Raw genomic sequence first — 13,811 nt, 5'->3', positions numbered from 1 at the left:
GCCACTTAGTTAATTGTATATATGGCACTTATTGATCATTGCACTATGTATATAGCAATCTCGGAAAGTTGAGTCTTCACATTTTCTACTGAAAAATCATACTTCCTAAAGTATGAAAACAGATATAATGGAGAATGGAGTCCAAAGCGGTGCACTATTTTGGTCTTATGCTTCTCTCATTTATATTGGACATCCTGAACAAAATTTGAATCCCAAATAGTACTTGACCCTTTTATCACACAACCCAGTGAACCTACCTACCACACACACCAAACCCCCTCAATAAATGCATACCCTAGAAAACCCCAAATAACCACAATCAGACGGTTTACATACATAAATGTAGACCCTTATACTCCCAAAACAAATAAAGACCCCAGAAAGGTGCCCATTGATAAAAAATCTTAAAAATAAAGGAGTTATACAGCTACAAAAAAATGTAGGTAATGGCAAATAACAATGCTACAGGCTAGCTAGCATAACCACAGGATGCTCCTAACACCTAAAGGTGTATTCCAATTTATAGTAGGTATAATAATAATATTAGCAAATACCTCCAGTTAGAAAGGTAGTATAGTTCTTCTGATTTACTATGTAGCTTACCCCATGTGCAGGGCATTGCAGTAGCTTAGGTATCCATGGTTGTGACCACTCATATAGTGACAGTTTGTTAGTTGTTAGTGGTTGTAACCATGGATACCTAAACTACTGCAATGCCTGCAAATGGGATAAGCGACATAGTGAATCAGAAGAACTATACTACATTTCTAATTGGAGATATTTGCTAATATTAATGTTATTACACCGGGTATATAGTGAAATAGAATCTTGGAGATGGGAATGCCCCTTTACAGAGAACCTGTCAGCTGATACATGCTGGTGGGTTTCTCCCCACCCGCTGATGGCAACTGACAATACAAAAAAAAAAAAAGCATGATCAATAAATATTCTCTCATTAACAATTGTAAAATGTTTGGATAGTTAATAATACTAATTATAATGTTCACTGGTTTAACTCATTTATTGTGGGAAGATTTAACTGCAAACTGATAAATTGGTGGCCCTGGTGTCCTGAGACATGGTTTATAGGTGTCCCTTGTTCTGGTCCTTTAAGTGTAGATGAGATATGCACATGTCAGTCTCTGGGTATATTCCAGGTGTCCTATCTATGCAGACTGACTAATGTATCCTGCAGGTTGCGCATGTGAACAAACAATGCCTCCATTGTAGGACTGCAGCAACTCTAGTACTGCAACCTAAAATAGTGAGAACAGGTTCATTTTCTGTTCATTACAGAATGTCACTAGACTACTTTTAGCTCTTAGCTTGTGATTTAGACTATCCTGTACAACACAAGCTAAACAGATGCAGCCACAAAGTCTCTATTTCCAGCCACAGTTGACCTGTTACCACCGTAAAACATAAATCAAACAATAATGTGCCGGACTCTCCCTCTTCGATGATAAAAAGACGTTCTGCAGTAGCTGGTGTGCAGTTTGAAGAATAATGTACTCCTATTATGCAATCCCTGTTGCATTATAGACAATAACCATTAATTAAAGATAAAAAAAAATTCTGAATAAAACTTTACTATTTAATGAAAACAAATTAAAACTACCTGTGCATAATAGTAAACATTGTCCAACAACATGCTTATTTTAGTACTAGATGGTGGCCCGATTCTAACGCATCAGGTATTCTAGAATATGTATGCGTAGTGTATAGCACAGCCCACGTAGTATATTGCGCAGCCCACACAGTACATTGTGTAGCCCACGCAGTACATTGCGCAGCCCACGCAGTACATTGCGCAGCCCACGCAGTACATTGCGCAGCCGACGCAGTACATTGCGCAGCCCACGCAGTACATTGCGCAGCCCACGCAGTACATTGCGCAGCCCACGCAGTACATTGCGCAGCCCACGTAGCACATTGCCCAGCTCACATTGTATATTGCGCAGCCCACGTAGTACATTGCGCAGCACACATTGTACATTGCGCAGCCCACGTTGTATATTGCACAGCCCATGTAGTATATTGCACAGTCCACGTAGTATATTGTGCAGCCCACGTTGTTAATTGCGCAGCCCACGTTGTATATTGCGCAGCCCACGTTGCATATTGCGCAGCCCATGATGTATATTCCGCAGCCCACGTTGTATGTTGCACAGCCCACATTGTATATTGTGCAGCCCACGTAGTATATTGCCCAGTCCACGTAGTATATTGCGCAGCCCACGTTGTTAATTGTGCAGCCCATGTTGTATATTGCGCAGCCCACGTTGCATATTATTGAGCAGCCCACGTTGCATTTTGCGCAGTCCACGTTGCATATTGCGCAGCCCACGTTGCATATTGCGCAGCCCACGTTGTATATTGCGCAGCCCACGTTGCATATTGCGCAGCCCACGTTGCATATTGCGCAGCCCACGTTGCATATTGCACAGCCCACATTGCATATTGCGCAGCCCACGTTGTATATTGCGCAGCCCATGTTGTATATTGCGCAGCCCAAGTTGTATAGTCACGTAGTATATTGCCCAGCCACGTAGTATATAGCACAGCCCATGTAGTATATTGCCCAGCCACGTAGTATATAGCACAGCCCATGTAGTATATTGCACAGCCCACGTATATTGCCCAGCCCACGTAGTATATTGCCCAGCCCATGCAGTATGTTGCCCAGCCACGTAGTATATAGCACAGCCCATGTAGTATATTGCCCAGCCCACGTAGTATATAGCAATGTGGGCATCATATCCCTGTTAAAAAAAAGAAATAAAATAAAAAATAGTTATATACTCACCTTCCGGAGCCCCTGGATCCAAGCGAAGCCTGTACCGATGCTCCTCGCGCACTCCAGTCCCAAGAGTGCATTGCAGTCTCGCGAGATGATGATGTAGCGGTCTCGCGAGACTGCTACGTCATCATCTCGCGAGATCGCAGCATGGACAGGTTACCGGAGTGTCGCGAGCGGGAAAGGCCGGTTCTGGATCCGAGGGGCCAACGGACGGTGAGTATATAACGATTTTTTATTTTTTAAATTATTTTTAACATTAGATCGTTTTACTATTCATGCTGCATAGGCTGCATGAATAGTAAAAAGTTGGTCACACAGGGTAATAGCAGCGGTAATGGAGTGCATTACACCGCGGCATAGCATGGTCTGTTACCGCTGCCATTAACCCTGTGTGAGGGCAGACTGGAGGGGAGTACGGAGAGGGCACTGACTGTGGGGAGGAAGGAGCGGCCATTTTTCCGCCGGACTGTGGCCGTCGCTGATTGGTCGTGGCTGTTTTGACACAGACCAATCAGCGACTTGGATTCCATGACAGACAGAGGTCGCGACCAATGAATATCCGTGACAGACAGACAGACAGAAGGACAGACAGAAAGACGGAAGTACCCCTTAGACAATTATATAGTAGATGAAGATAGAGTATATATAAATGTAATGTCACAAGATCCACCGAGTTTCATCCGGCTGTGTGGTAATGGATATCCCAGACCGAAGGCGTCCTTTTTTCATCTGTATCCAAGGACGCCTTCTGCCGGGGCTCCTCTGGTGTTGCACAGCTGAGGTGCTCCCCACTTCCTACCGTTAGCAAGAAGCAACCTATATCCAAGCCCCTGCATATCCATTACCGCACAGCCGGATGAAACTCCGTGGATCTTGTGACACGGACGGACATTCACCGCAATTTAGGGTAAGCGCTAACACCGCATATACCTATGTCATTTGCAGAACATTAAGGGGTGGCTTTTACCATTGTAATTCTTTTGCACACCAGGCCTTATGTTTTTTATTCACAAGAGTAATATCCAGCTTAATGATTAAAGTAGGGAATTAAGCAACCAGATCCACCAGTTTAATCTTGACTTCGACACCTCAGATAGTTTACCCCCAAGCGCGGCATCATATACTGTGGTATATAAATCAAAACTAGTATTACAAGATCATTTGAGATAACATGGAGATCTTTCACCTGTATAAATGAACTTGAGTAGTAACCTTTTGTTTTTTTATGGCCCCTGACCTTCCTGGTGACTTAAACTTATAATTTACACTAGGAGGTCATTTTTTCAGATATAAACATGGATACATCAGTGTAATTTTGGTAACCAATATTTGTATGTACCCTTTACACCAGGCTTTCTATTGTTTGTCTGGTGACATAATAGTGTGATTTTGACCTTTCTACACTACTGTGGTGATTAGCATTGACACCTTTGTTTCCCCTAGCAAGGTGCAGGATGGTACTTAACACTTAGCAGCTTGTATGGAGGGCGAGTTTAGGCCTACTGCACTTGTGATCTCTTAATTAAGTGTCAATAGCCTGTGTGCAAATAAAAGACCTCTAATTGTTCTGATTAGGACCTGTGAAGTTATATCCTCCTACTGAGGCATTACATCTACATTAATTGTTGTGGGAAATCGTGATTAAATGCAGTAGTTTTTAGTATGAAAAATTGTGCAAAAAGAAAAAAAATGCTGCTAATGCACACTGGCATCTGGAAGATCTTTTAATGACATGAATCCTGTACTTTATAGTAATAATAGTGCCCATACACTCAAATCAAATATGGCTGCTTTATGTAGATACTCAGAGTACATCCATTCTCCGGTGTGGGCTGTGAACCTAGGAGGACATAGGAGAACACTTCCTGAAGAGAACATACGGAGATGTGTAAGGAGTTGGACACTTGTTACCCACATTTTTCCTCCCTGCTGAGATCTCACAGAGACAAAAATAAGATAGTGTAAAAGTTACAGCGCTGTATCCCATCCTAATTCTACCCCATTTTGAACAATGCTTGATACCATTAGTTTGGACAATTGATATGAGATGATTCCCACATTAATATGCTTGTTAGCTAAATGAGCTTCTTAGGAACACATAAATGACACAATATATTTCAGCACTGTAATAATGTAGTATATAGCGCAAACAATCTAAGTTTAATTCCATTATGGCAACTAAAAAATAAAGTAAAAAAGAAAAAAAAGATATGAAAATAGAAAAAATGTAGAAAAACATTCCAGCAGTTTAAATCATGCTCCTTTGACATGCACATTTGACAATATAAATACATATATTAATAAAAAAACATATTTGACACCGTCACATCCATAAAAGTTCAACTTTCAAAATATGAAATTATTTAAACACATAATGAAGGTCAAAATGAAAACACCACACTTTCTCCAAAGTATGCAATAAAAATCGATCAAAACATTGTATGTACCTGAAATTGTTGTGAATATAATCTACAGCTCAGTTGACAAGCCCCAAACATTGACAATTTTTTTACCATTTCATAACATTGAATTTTTTTCACATTTTTTAAAACATTATATGGTAAAATGAGTGGTGTAATTTAAAACTACAACTTATCCCGCAAAAAAAACACCCTATGTTAATGGAAAAATTAAAAAGTTTGGAATAACAGAAAGGGAAAACTAAAGTTGAAAACGAAAAATGCAAAAATGAAAATTTCAAGTTCTTGAGAGGGTAACAAATATCACAATGTAATAAATAATGATGACGTAATCTGTGATTTATAAATATATTGATAATGTAACCACTAGCTGTCAGGCTTAAAGGGAACATGTCATGTCCAATAATACTGTTAACATGGAGATATGGGGTCAAACTACAGGTTAATAGTGTTATGAAGAAACCCAGTCGTAGTACTAATGCACTGGTAGAGCCGGCTGCCAGTCAGTGCCATGGCATGCATACAACTTCCGCTGTCAGTGCTGTGAGATGTGACAGTAATTAATCTGGGCATGCCTGCATGACTGAAAGCCTGCAGCTCCTGGAGGAAACAAAGTTCATTTTCTCCCGGGTGACACACTTTCAGTACTGCGGCTAAGCACCTTCAAAATGCGATTAGCCTGCAGACTAACCCTATATCTGCAGGTTATTACTGTTATTGGACCTGACAGGTTCCCTTTAAAAGACTGATTACTTTGCATCAATTTGATGTTGCCTCAATATTAATTTATTTATATAATAGTTCAGTTACGTAGGCACGTGGAAGATTTTGGTTTTGTTGCTTTGAGGCTAAATTCACACCTTATCAGCGGTGCACGACTGACATACTGTACAGTATATGCCCAGAATATCGTGTTTTGTGAGAATGTCCCTATAGACATTAATGGTAAAACATATGTAAACAGATTGTCCTTTTGGTTTACATTACACTTGTGTTTGTAAGTGTGATAATTTCCGTTCCTTCTCCTACTTTGGTTTTTCCCCATCCTCCACTCCCCGGTGCATTCCTCTGTATATGTGAGTGAAGTTACCCTTGTTTGTGTTGCCTTGTTTGTCGGGTTGGTGTACTGCTGTGCACAGTAGCGCCCCTCTTCTCTGGGTGGGGAAAGGGTACAGACAGAGGGCAGATACAGGAGATAAGGCAAGGTACGTGCCTCTGGTATCTTCACCTTCAGAAGTAACCCGGGGAATAGGCCGAGCTAGGGCACCCCGTAGCGTTAGGGGCAGGGAAGGAGCCCCTGGTCTCGGGTCATCTGACAAATGAGTCGTGACAGCAAGCCTTGGCACTATGAATAACAGCTTGCTTCCAACATATGCTCTGCACTGTAAACGGTGGCTGTAAGCCCAGCCAGTTTGATTAGCAACTTGTTTTGCAAAGCTGGAGGGTCATGCTTACAGTCGTGGCTCACAGTATAATGAGGTGGTTACACAGAAGCGTAATACAATCTTCCTGCAGATCCACAGACTATACAAAGTGAGCACAAGCCAGTGTGCCAAATGGTGGAAAAAAAATGTCAGCATGCACTACTTTGGACCAGAATAATCCATGCAATATAAAGACAGCTCCTACACCCACCTGCAATGCGGACAAGTACACAGAGCTGCACGTGGAGATAGTCTCAGCCACAATTTGTAGCCACAAATGTCCCAATTTCCAATATGGCTGTCTGAACCCAGCCTAACTAGACAATTACTAGTAATAAAAGTGTTCTAGATGTGTAGATTGGAAGAAGCTTTAGGGAAATGACATATACATTGGCTAATTACTGTATCTTTTCTATCACTTTCTTTTCTATATATATTTCAAGTACCCAGCGCTGTATCTGATTTAAATGCAAAAGAAGTGGAAGCCAACTTTATAACAGTGAGCTGGAGAAGACCACAGCAACCAAATGGCATCATTACCCAATACAGGGTTAGGGCATTTGTAAAAGAAACAGCAGCAGCCATTGAAAATACAATTCTCACAGGAAAATATAAGGTAGTGTGTTTTTTTCTGTTCTTTAAATTTTACACTTATCTTTTTGCATTGAACAATTAGTGATCACTTATTGCCTTGTGAGTGTTTTCTCACTTTGCCTGATTTCCATGTCTTCTGTGGGATAAGAAGGCGACTCCTTTCCTTTCATTTACACCTACTTGGTATAGCTCAACACCTACAAGTGTTTCCTGTTTTTACTTCAATTAAAGGAGTGCTGATAAGATTGTTGTAGGCATCAAAGTTAAAATCAAAGACAAAACATAAACCAAGAATTGTTTTCTTCAGAAACACACATCGCTTGTACGACGGTCATTCATTTTAGGTAGAACTACATGATATAGAGCATTAAATGAAAACTGAACGCATATCTCCATTGTACAAACTGTATCTGTCACTAGTTCGGGAAGTTAGACTAATAGCCTAGACTACTGAAGTTTTCCTATTAGTGTATTACTGACATAGGGAAAGTATATGGAGCAATTGTCTGCCATTTTGATCTGATTTTTCAACTACATTCACATTGCATGTTGGTGATACTGTATATCTGACAGTATATGTCTTCAAATCAAAAATACAAGTGTGTCTTTCCTTAGCTTTCTTCTTGGCTCGAGATATCTACATTTTAGTAGATGAAATGACCAGCTTTGAAAAACAAGTCATGGAGACTGGCAATTTTCATGCTTATCTTGATGAGGGACGATGTTGGAGTCGGACGCTCCTGATTAATTAGGAGTTACACATCCCCTTAATGAATCAGGAGCATCTGACAAGTAGCGTGAGCCTCCTCAAAAATCTTATTACAGTCAGTGAGTGTATTAGGGAACACCACCGCTTATCATGAAGTAGATGAGGTGTGGCACCACGCCACCGGTCTCCCCCAGCTTCATCCATTTTGGCAGTGGTGGGCAAAACTTGTGTGAAAATGTTAAAAGTAGGAAAATGTTTGCACAGCTCTGAGTTGCATGAACATTTTGAAAGCTTTTTAGATTTGAATTCTGGCATAAAAGTTTTGATAAACCGGAACCTAATTTTTTTTTTCAAAGCTAGTCAACTGGTATCACTTGTCTTCAGGACATCTTGAGATACGAGGGAAGTTCTGAAAGGGCTTATCTTTATTAAGTGGTTTAACTTTAGGGAATGTGGAGGCAGCAGACCCGCCAGGTCCTTGTGACTGAGGTGGACCCTGTGGCCACCTGCCACATGATAAGACACCGGAGTTATAACTAACACATGATAAATATGGCAACATTGTTATAGATTTTGCAAGATTTCTGTGAGATAATTGTTTGCCAAAATAGTATCTGTTTCTCAGGTTTGTCTAGTTTCTAACTGGATACAATTTTTTTGGGGTGAAGTTACTTCATTTAATATACCAAAAAGGAATATACAACCCTTTTGTATAATAGAAGACAATGAAAATACAGATACAGTTATCATATGTAAAGTGCAATAGTTGTATTTGTTTGCAGCATTGTTTGCTATAAGCAGATAATACCCATAGTAAGTCTTTTTTGTATGGATTCATATGTAATGACATATGTACCGGTAATTGAGATTTTTGTTTGCTTCTCCATTGTATGTCTGCTGGCAGATTATGGCCAGACTCAGTGGAATGAACTTATCAAATAATGTCACTGGGACAGGTTTGACACTTTATAACAACCATCATTAATTTAAGTCATGCCTGTTTGGGTTCCTGCACATGATCGCATTTTTGGTCCAAGTGTGATCGTACATGACAAATGTAACATGTTCCATGCTTGCAGTGGATTACCTGGTCCGCTTGAGTGTGACAAAGCTACCAACCACTTTAAATACTCTCTCTGAAAGCATGCAGGGGGCCTAATATAACAGTTTGCCCATGGCAAACTTGGCCAATTCTTGCCAGTGGTCCAATCTGAGGATCCAGAAGTTCACGGGCTTGTGGGTAATGGTTCTGACTGGATAAAGAACAGCCGCTGCATATCTGTTTACTGAAGTGCATCAGGTTTGTGCAATGACTGATACAACAGCTGGTCCATCACATCAAATAGACTATAACTGTTGCTGCTACTGCTTGCTTAGGACTTTAGTGACAGTGCAGCTATCAGCCACTTAGAAATTTAGCTGGGTATTGGTGATAGTATAAATTATATCCTCAATCTTTATATTAACCATTTTATTGTATCAGTTTAGGCCTTGCATTAGGCAATACTGTACCTTTTGGTGTCAGATGAGCTGTTGGATAGACTTGCACACAGAACTTTGAAATAGGATATACACTACCGTTCAAAAGTTTAGGGTCACTTAGAAATTTCCTTATTTTTGAAAGAAAAGCACAGGTTTTTCCAATGAAGTTAACATTAAATGATTCAGAAATACACTCTATACATTGTTAATGTGGTAAATGACTATTCTAGCTGCAAACATCTGGTTTGTAATGTGATATCTTCATAGGCGTATAGAGGCCCATTTCCAACAACCATCACTCCAGTGTTCTTATGGTACTTTGTGCTTGCTAACTGTGTAAGAAGGCTAATGGATGGTTAGAATACCCTTGAAAACCCTTGTGCAAGTATGTTAGCACAGCTGAAAACAGTTTGGCTGATTAGAGAACCTATAAACCTGACCTTTCTTTGAGCTATTTGAGAATCTAGAGCATTTCATTTGTTGGTTCCATTAAACTCTCAAAATCACCATAAAAAAAGAACTTTCATGTGAAACTCGATAGTCTATTCTTGTTCTTAGAAATTAAGGCTATTCCATGCCAGAAATTGCTAAGAAATTGGAGATTTCTTACAGCGGTGTGTACTACTCCCTTCAGAGGAGAGGACAAACAGGTTCTAACCAGATGATACCAAAACCAGGCAACATAGTAGATACTGAGGGGGAGATAATAGCGCTAAATAGTGGCAAACCACCCCTCACCAAGAAGAACCAACTCCATGAGAACCATAAGAATAGGAGAAAACTAGGAGTATATAGGTAACAAATACTTTATTAATGCATATATATAATTTACATATTACTTCATCAGTGCGAGACATACAAAAGATACAGTAAAATACCAGGATGGTAAAAAGGATAGGTGAGAATCCCCCGGTGTGCACCAACTATGGGGCCAGCATACAAATCAATAGTGGTAAAGACTTACTGCTATACATGCAGGTAAAGCTGTGTATATAGAGAGCCAAGATGGCATAAAGTGACAGATAAATAAAAGCTGCTCTTACCACTGCAAGGCACCAAGGAGGAGCACACCGGGTAGGATCCACAGGCACAGTCCCCGACGCGCGTTTCGCCCACGGATTATGTTGCTTTTTCAAGGGGAGAACCAGAGAAGAAAGAGAAGTGGGAGGCCCTGCTGCACAACTGAGCAACAAGACAAGTACATTAGAGTCTGTAGTTTGAGAAATCGATGCCTCACAGGTAATCAACTGGGAGCTTCATTAAATAGTACACGCAAAACGCCAGTGTCAACGTCTACAGTGAAATGGTGACTCCAGGATGCTGGCCTTCAGGGCAGAGTGGCAAAGAAAAAGCCATATCTGAGACTGGCTAATAAAAGGAAAAGATTAATATAAGCAAAAGAGCACAGACATTGGACAGAGGAAGATTGGAAAAAAGTGTTATGGACAGACGAATCCAAGTTTGAGGTGTTTGGATCACACAGAAGAACATTTGTGAGACTCAGAACAACTGAAAAGATGCTGGATGAGTGCCTGACGCCATCTGTCAAGCATGGTGGAGGTAATGTGATGGTCTGGGGTTGCTTCGGTGCTGGTAAAGTGGGAGGTTTGTACATGGTAAAAGGGATTTTGAATAAGGAAGGCTATCACTCCATTTTGCAATGCCATGCCATACCCTGTAGACAGCGCTTGATTGGAGCCATTTTCATCCTACAACAGGACAATGACCCAAAGCACACCTCCAAATTATGCAAGATCTATTTAGGAAAGAAGCTGGCAGCTGGTATTCTATCTATAATGGAGTGGTCAGTGCTGTCACCAGATCTCAACCCCATTGAGCTGTTGTGGGAGCAGCTTGACCGTATGGTACACAAAAAGTGCCCATCAAGCCAAACCAACTTGTGGGAGGGGCTTCTGGAAGCATGGGGTGAAATTTCTCAAGATTACCTCAGCAAATTAACTCCTAGAATGCCAAAGGTCTGCAATGCTGTAATTGCTGCAAAGGGAGCATTCTTTGACGAAAGCAAAGTTTGAAGGAGAAAATTATTATTTCCAATAAAAATCTCTTTTTTGAACCTTGTCAATGTCTGGACTGGATTTTCAATTCATTTGGCAACTCATTTGATTAATAAAAGCATGAGTTTTCATGGAAAACACAAAATTGTCAGGGTGACCCTAAACTTTTGAACGGCAGTGTATGTTATTTTTATAATGTAAATAAAAGTAATATTTTATCTTTGTGGTCCACTCAAGTCAGCGGGTTTTTCACATGGTCACACAGTCAGTGTGAAAAACCTGCCATATGCGCACCACGATTGAATACAATGGGTGTTCGTATGTCCATATAATAATAATAATTTTATTTATATAGCGCCAACATATTCGGCAACGCTTTACATTATATAGGGGATTTGTACAGACAATAGACATTACAGCATAACAATAAACACAGATCAAAACAGATACCAAGAGGAGTGAGGGCCCTGCTCGCAAGCTTACAAACTATGAGGAAAAAGAGGAGACATGAGAGGTGGATGGTAACAATTGCTTTCGTTGTTCGGACCAGCCATAGTGTAAGAATCACATGTTCAAGTAAAGCTGCATGAACCAGTTAACAGCCTAAATATGTAACAGTACAGACACAGAGGGCTAATTAACTGCATAAAGTGTATGAGAACAAGATGCGAGGAACCTGATTATAGTTTAAGTTTTTTGAATGGGCCACACAGAGATAGTTAGGTTAATGCGTTGAGGCGGTAGGCTAGTCTGAACAAATGCTGTGGGGATTGGGGATTAATCGTATTACCCTGGGTAGTGCATTCCAAAGAATTGGTGCAGCACATGAAAAGTCTTGGAGACGGTAGTGGGAGGTTCTGATTAATGAGGATGTTAACTCAGGTCATTAGCAGAACGGAGAGCACGGGTAGGGTGGTAGGCTGAGACCAGAGAGGAGATGTAGGGTGGTGCAGAGCCATGGAGTGCTTTGTGAACGAGGGTAATAGTTTTGTACTGGATTCTGGAGTGGATGGGTAACCAGTGTAATGACTGGCACAAGGTACAGGCACCTGTATAACGATTGGTGAGGAATATGATCCTGGCTGCAGCATTCAGGTCAGATTGTAGTGGGGAGAGTTTGGTAAGAGTGAGGCCAATTAGTAGAAAGTTACAATAGTCCAGACGAGAATGAATAAGTGAAATAGTAAGAGTTTTTGCAGCGTCGAAAGTAAGAAAAGGGTGGATTCTAAAAATGTTTTTGAGATGCAGATAACAAGATTGAGCCAGTGATCGGATGTGGGGGGTGAATGAAAGCTCGGAATCAAGTACGACCACAAGGCAGCGGGCAAGTTGCTTGGGAGTAATGGTGGAACGACACACAGAGATGGCAATGTCAGGCAAAGGTAGGTTAGTAGAGGGAGAGAACACGAGGAGTTCAGTTTTTGACAGGTTCAGTTCCAGATAGAGTGAGGACATGATGTTAGAGACAGCGGTAAGACACTTACTGGTGTTCTCTAGAAAGGCAGGTGTGATATCAGGAGCAGAAGTGTATAATTGGGTGTCATCACCATAGAGATGATACTGGAACCCAAATCAACTGATTGTCCAATAGGGGCAGTATACAAAGAAGAGGAGGGGGCCTAGTACTGATCCTTTAGGAACCCCAACAGTAAGGGGAAGGTGAGAGGAGGAGGAACCAGCAAAAGATACAGTGAAGGAACAGTCAGAGAGATAGGAGGAGAACCAGGAGAGAACAGTGTCCTTGAGGCCGATGGAGTGTAGCATAGTGAGAAGGAGCTGATGATCCACAGTATTGAATGCTGTGGAGAGATCCAAGAGAATTAGCATGGAGTAGAGACCATTATATTTAGCTGTTAGTAAATCATTAGAGACTTTAGTGAGGGCGGTTTCAGTAGAGTGTAAAGAGCGGAAACCAGATTGAAGAGGGTCGAGAGTAGAGTTATCTGAGAGAAAGCAGATAAGATGTGAGTGCACAAGGCGTTCGAGGAGTTTAGAGATGAAGGGAAGATTAGAGACAGGTCTATAGTTAGCATCCAGTACAAAAAAGGAACAGCATCCCATCCAGGTGATGAAAGATTAAAAGAGCTTTATTCTGCCATCATGCAACGTTTCGACCATAATAGGGCTTTGTCAAGCATATACAAAACATAAAATGGCAGCCTTGTATAGATGCTCGGATTACACCCGAGTGTGCTCGGATAACACGTTATCCGAGCATGTTCACTCATCACTATTCACCACTCTTTCCGATTGTGAAGTTGCATTTCTGCCAAACAAAACATTCACATATTGAGCCTTTAAACTCATTTGTTGTCTATGTACTTAGTTAATGATCCAGTGTGTACGATGCCGTGTACTTTAGAACTC

The 13,811-nt window shown here is 40.9% G+C and overlaps 1 protein-coding gene across 1 annotated transcript in view; it reads left to right on the top strand.

The window, feature by feature from the left end:
• The window catches only part of PTPRQ (protein tyrosine phosphatase receptor type Q), a 677,639-nt gene that overhangs the window by 245,578 nt on the left and 418,250 nt on the right, over nucleotides 1-13,811 (top strand). The window contains exon 15 of the mRNA XM_077265498.1: nucleotides 7,088-7,260. Within this exon, the coding sequence (XP_077121613.1) occupies nucleotides 7,088-7,260 (173 nt within the window). The remainder of the gene's footprint in view (nucleotides 1-7,087; nucleotides 7,261-13,811) is intronic.

This window comes from Ranitomeya variabilis, chromosome 5 (genome assembly GCF_051348905.1).
Source record: "Ranitomeya variabilis isolate aRanVar5 chromosome 5, aRanVar5.hap1, whole genome shotgun sequence".
Taxonomy (NCBI): domain Eukaryota; kingdom Metazoa; phylum Chordata; class Amphibia; order Anura; family Dendrobatidae; genus Ranitomeya; species Ranitomeya variabilis.
The sequence above is the reverse complement of the archived record's forward strand: the minus strand, read 5'-3'. Positions and strand labels throughout refer to the sequence as shown.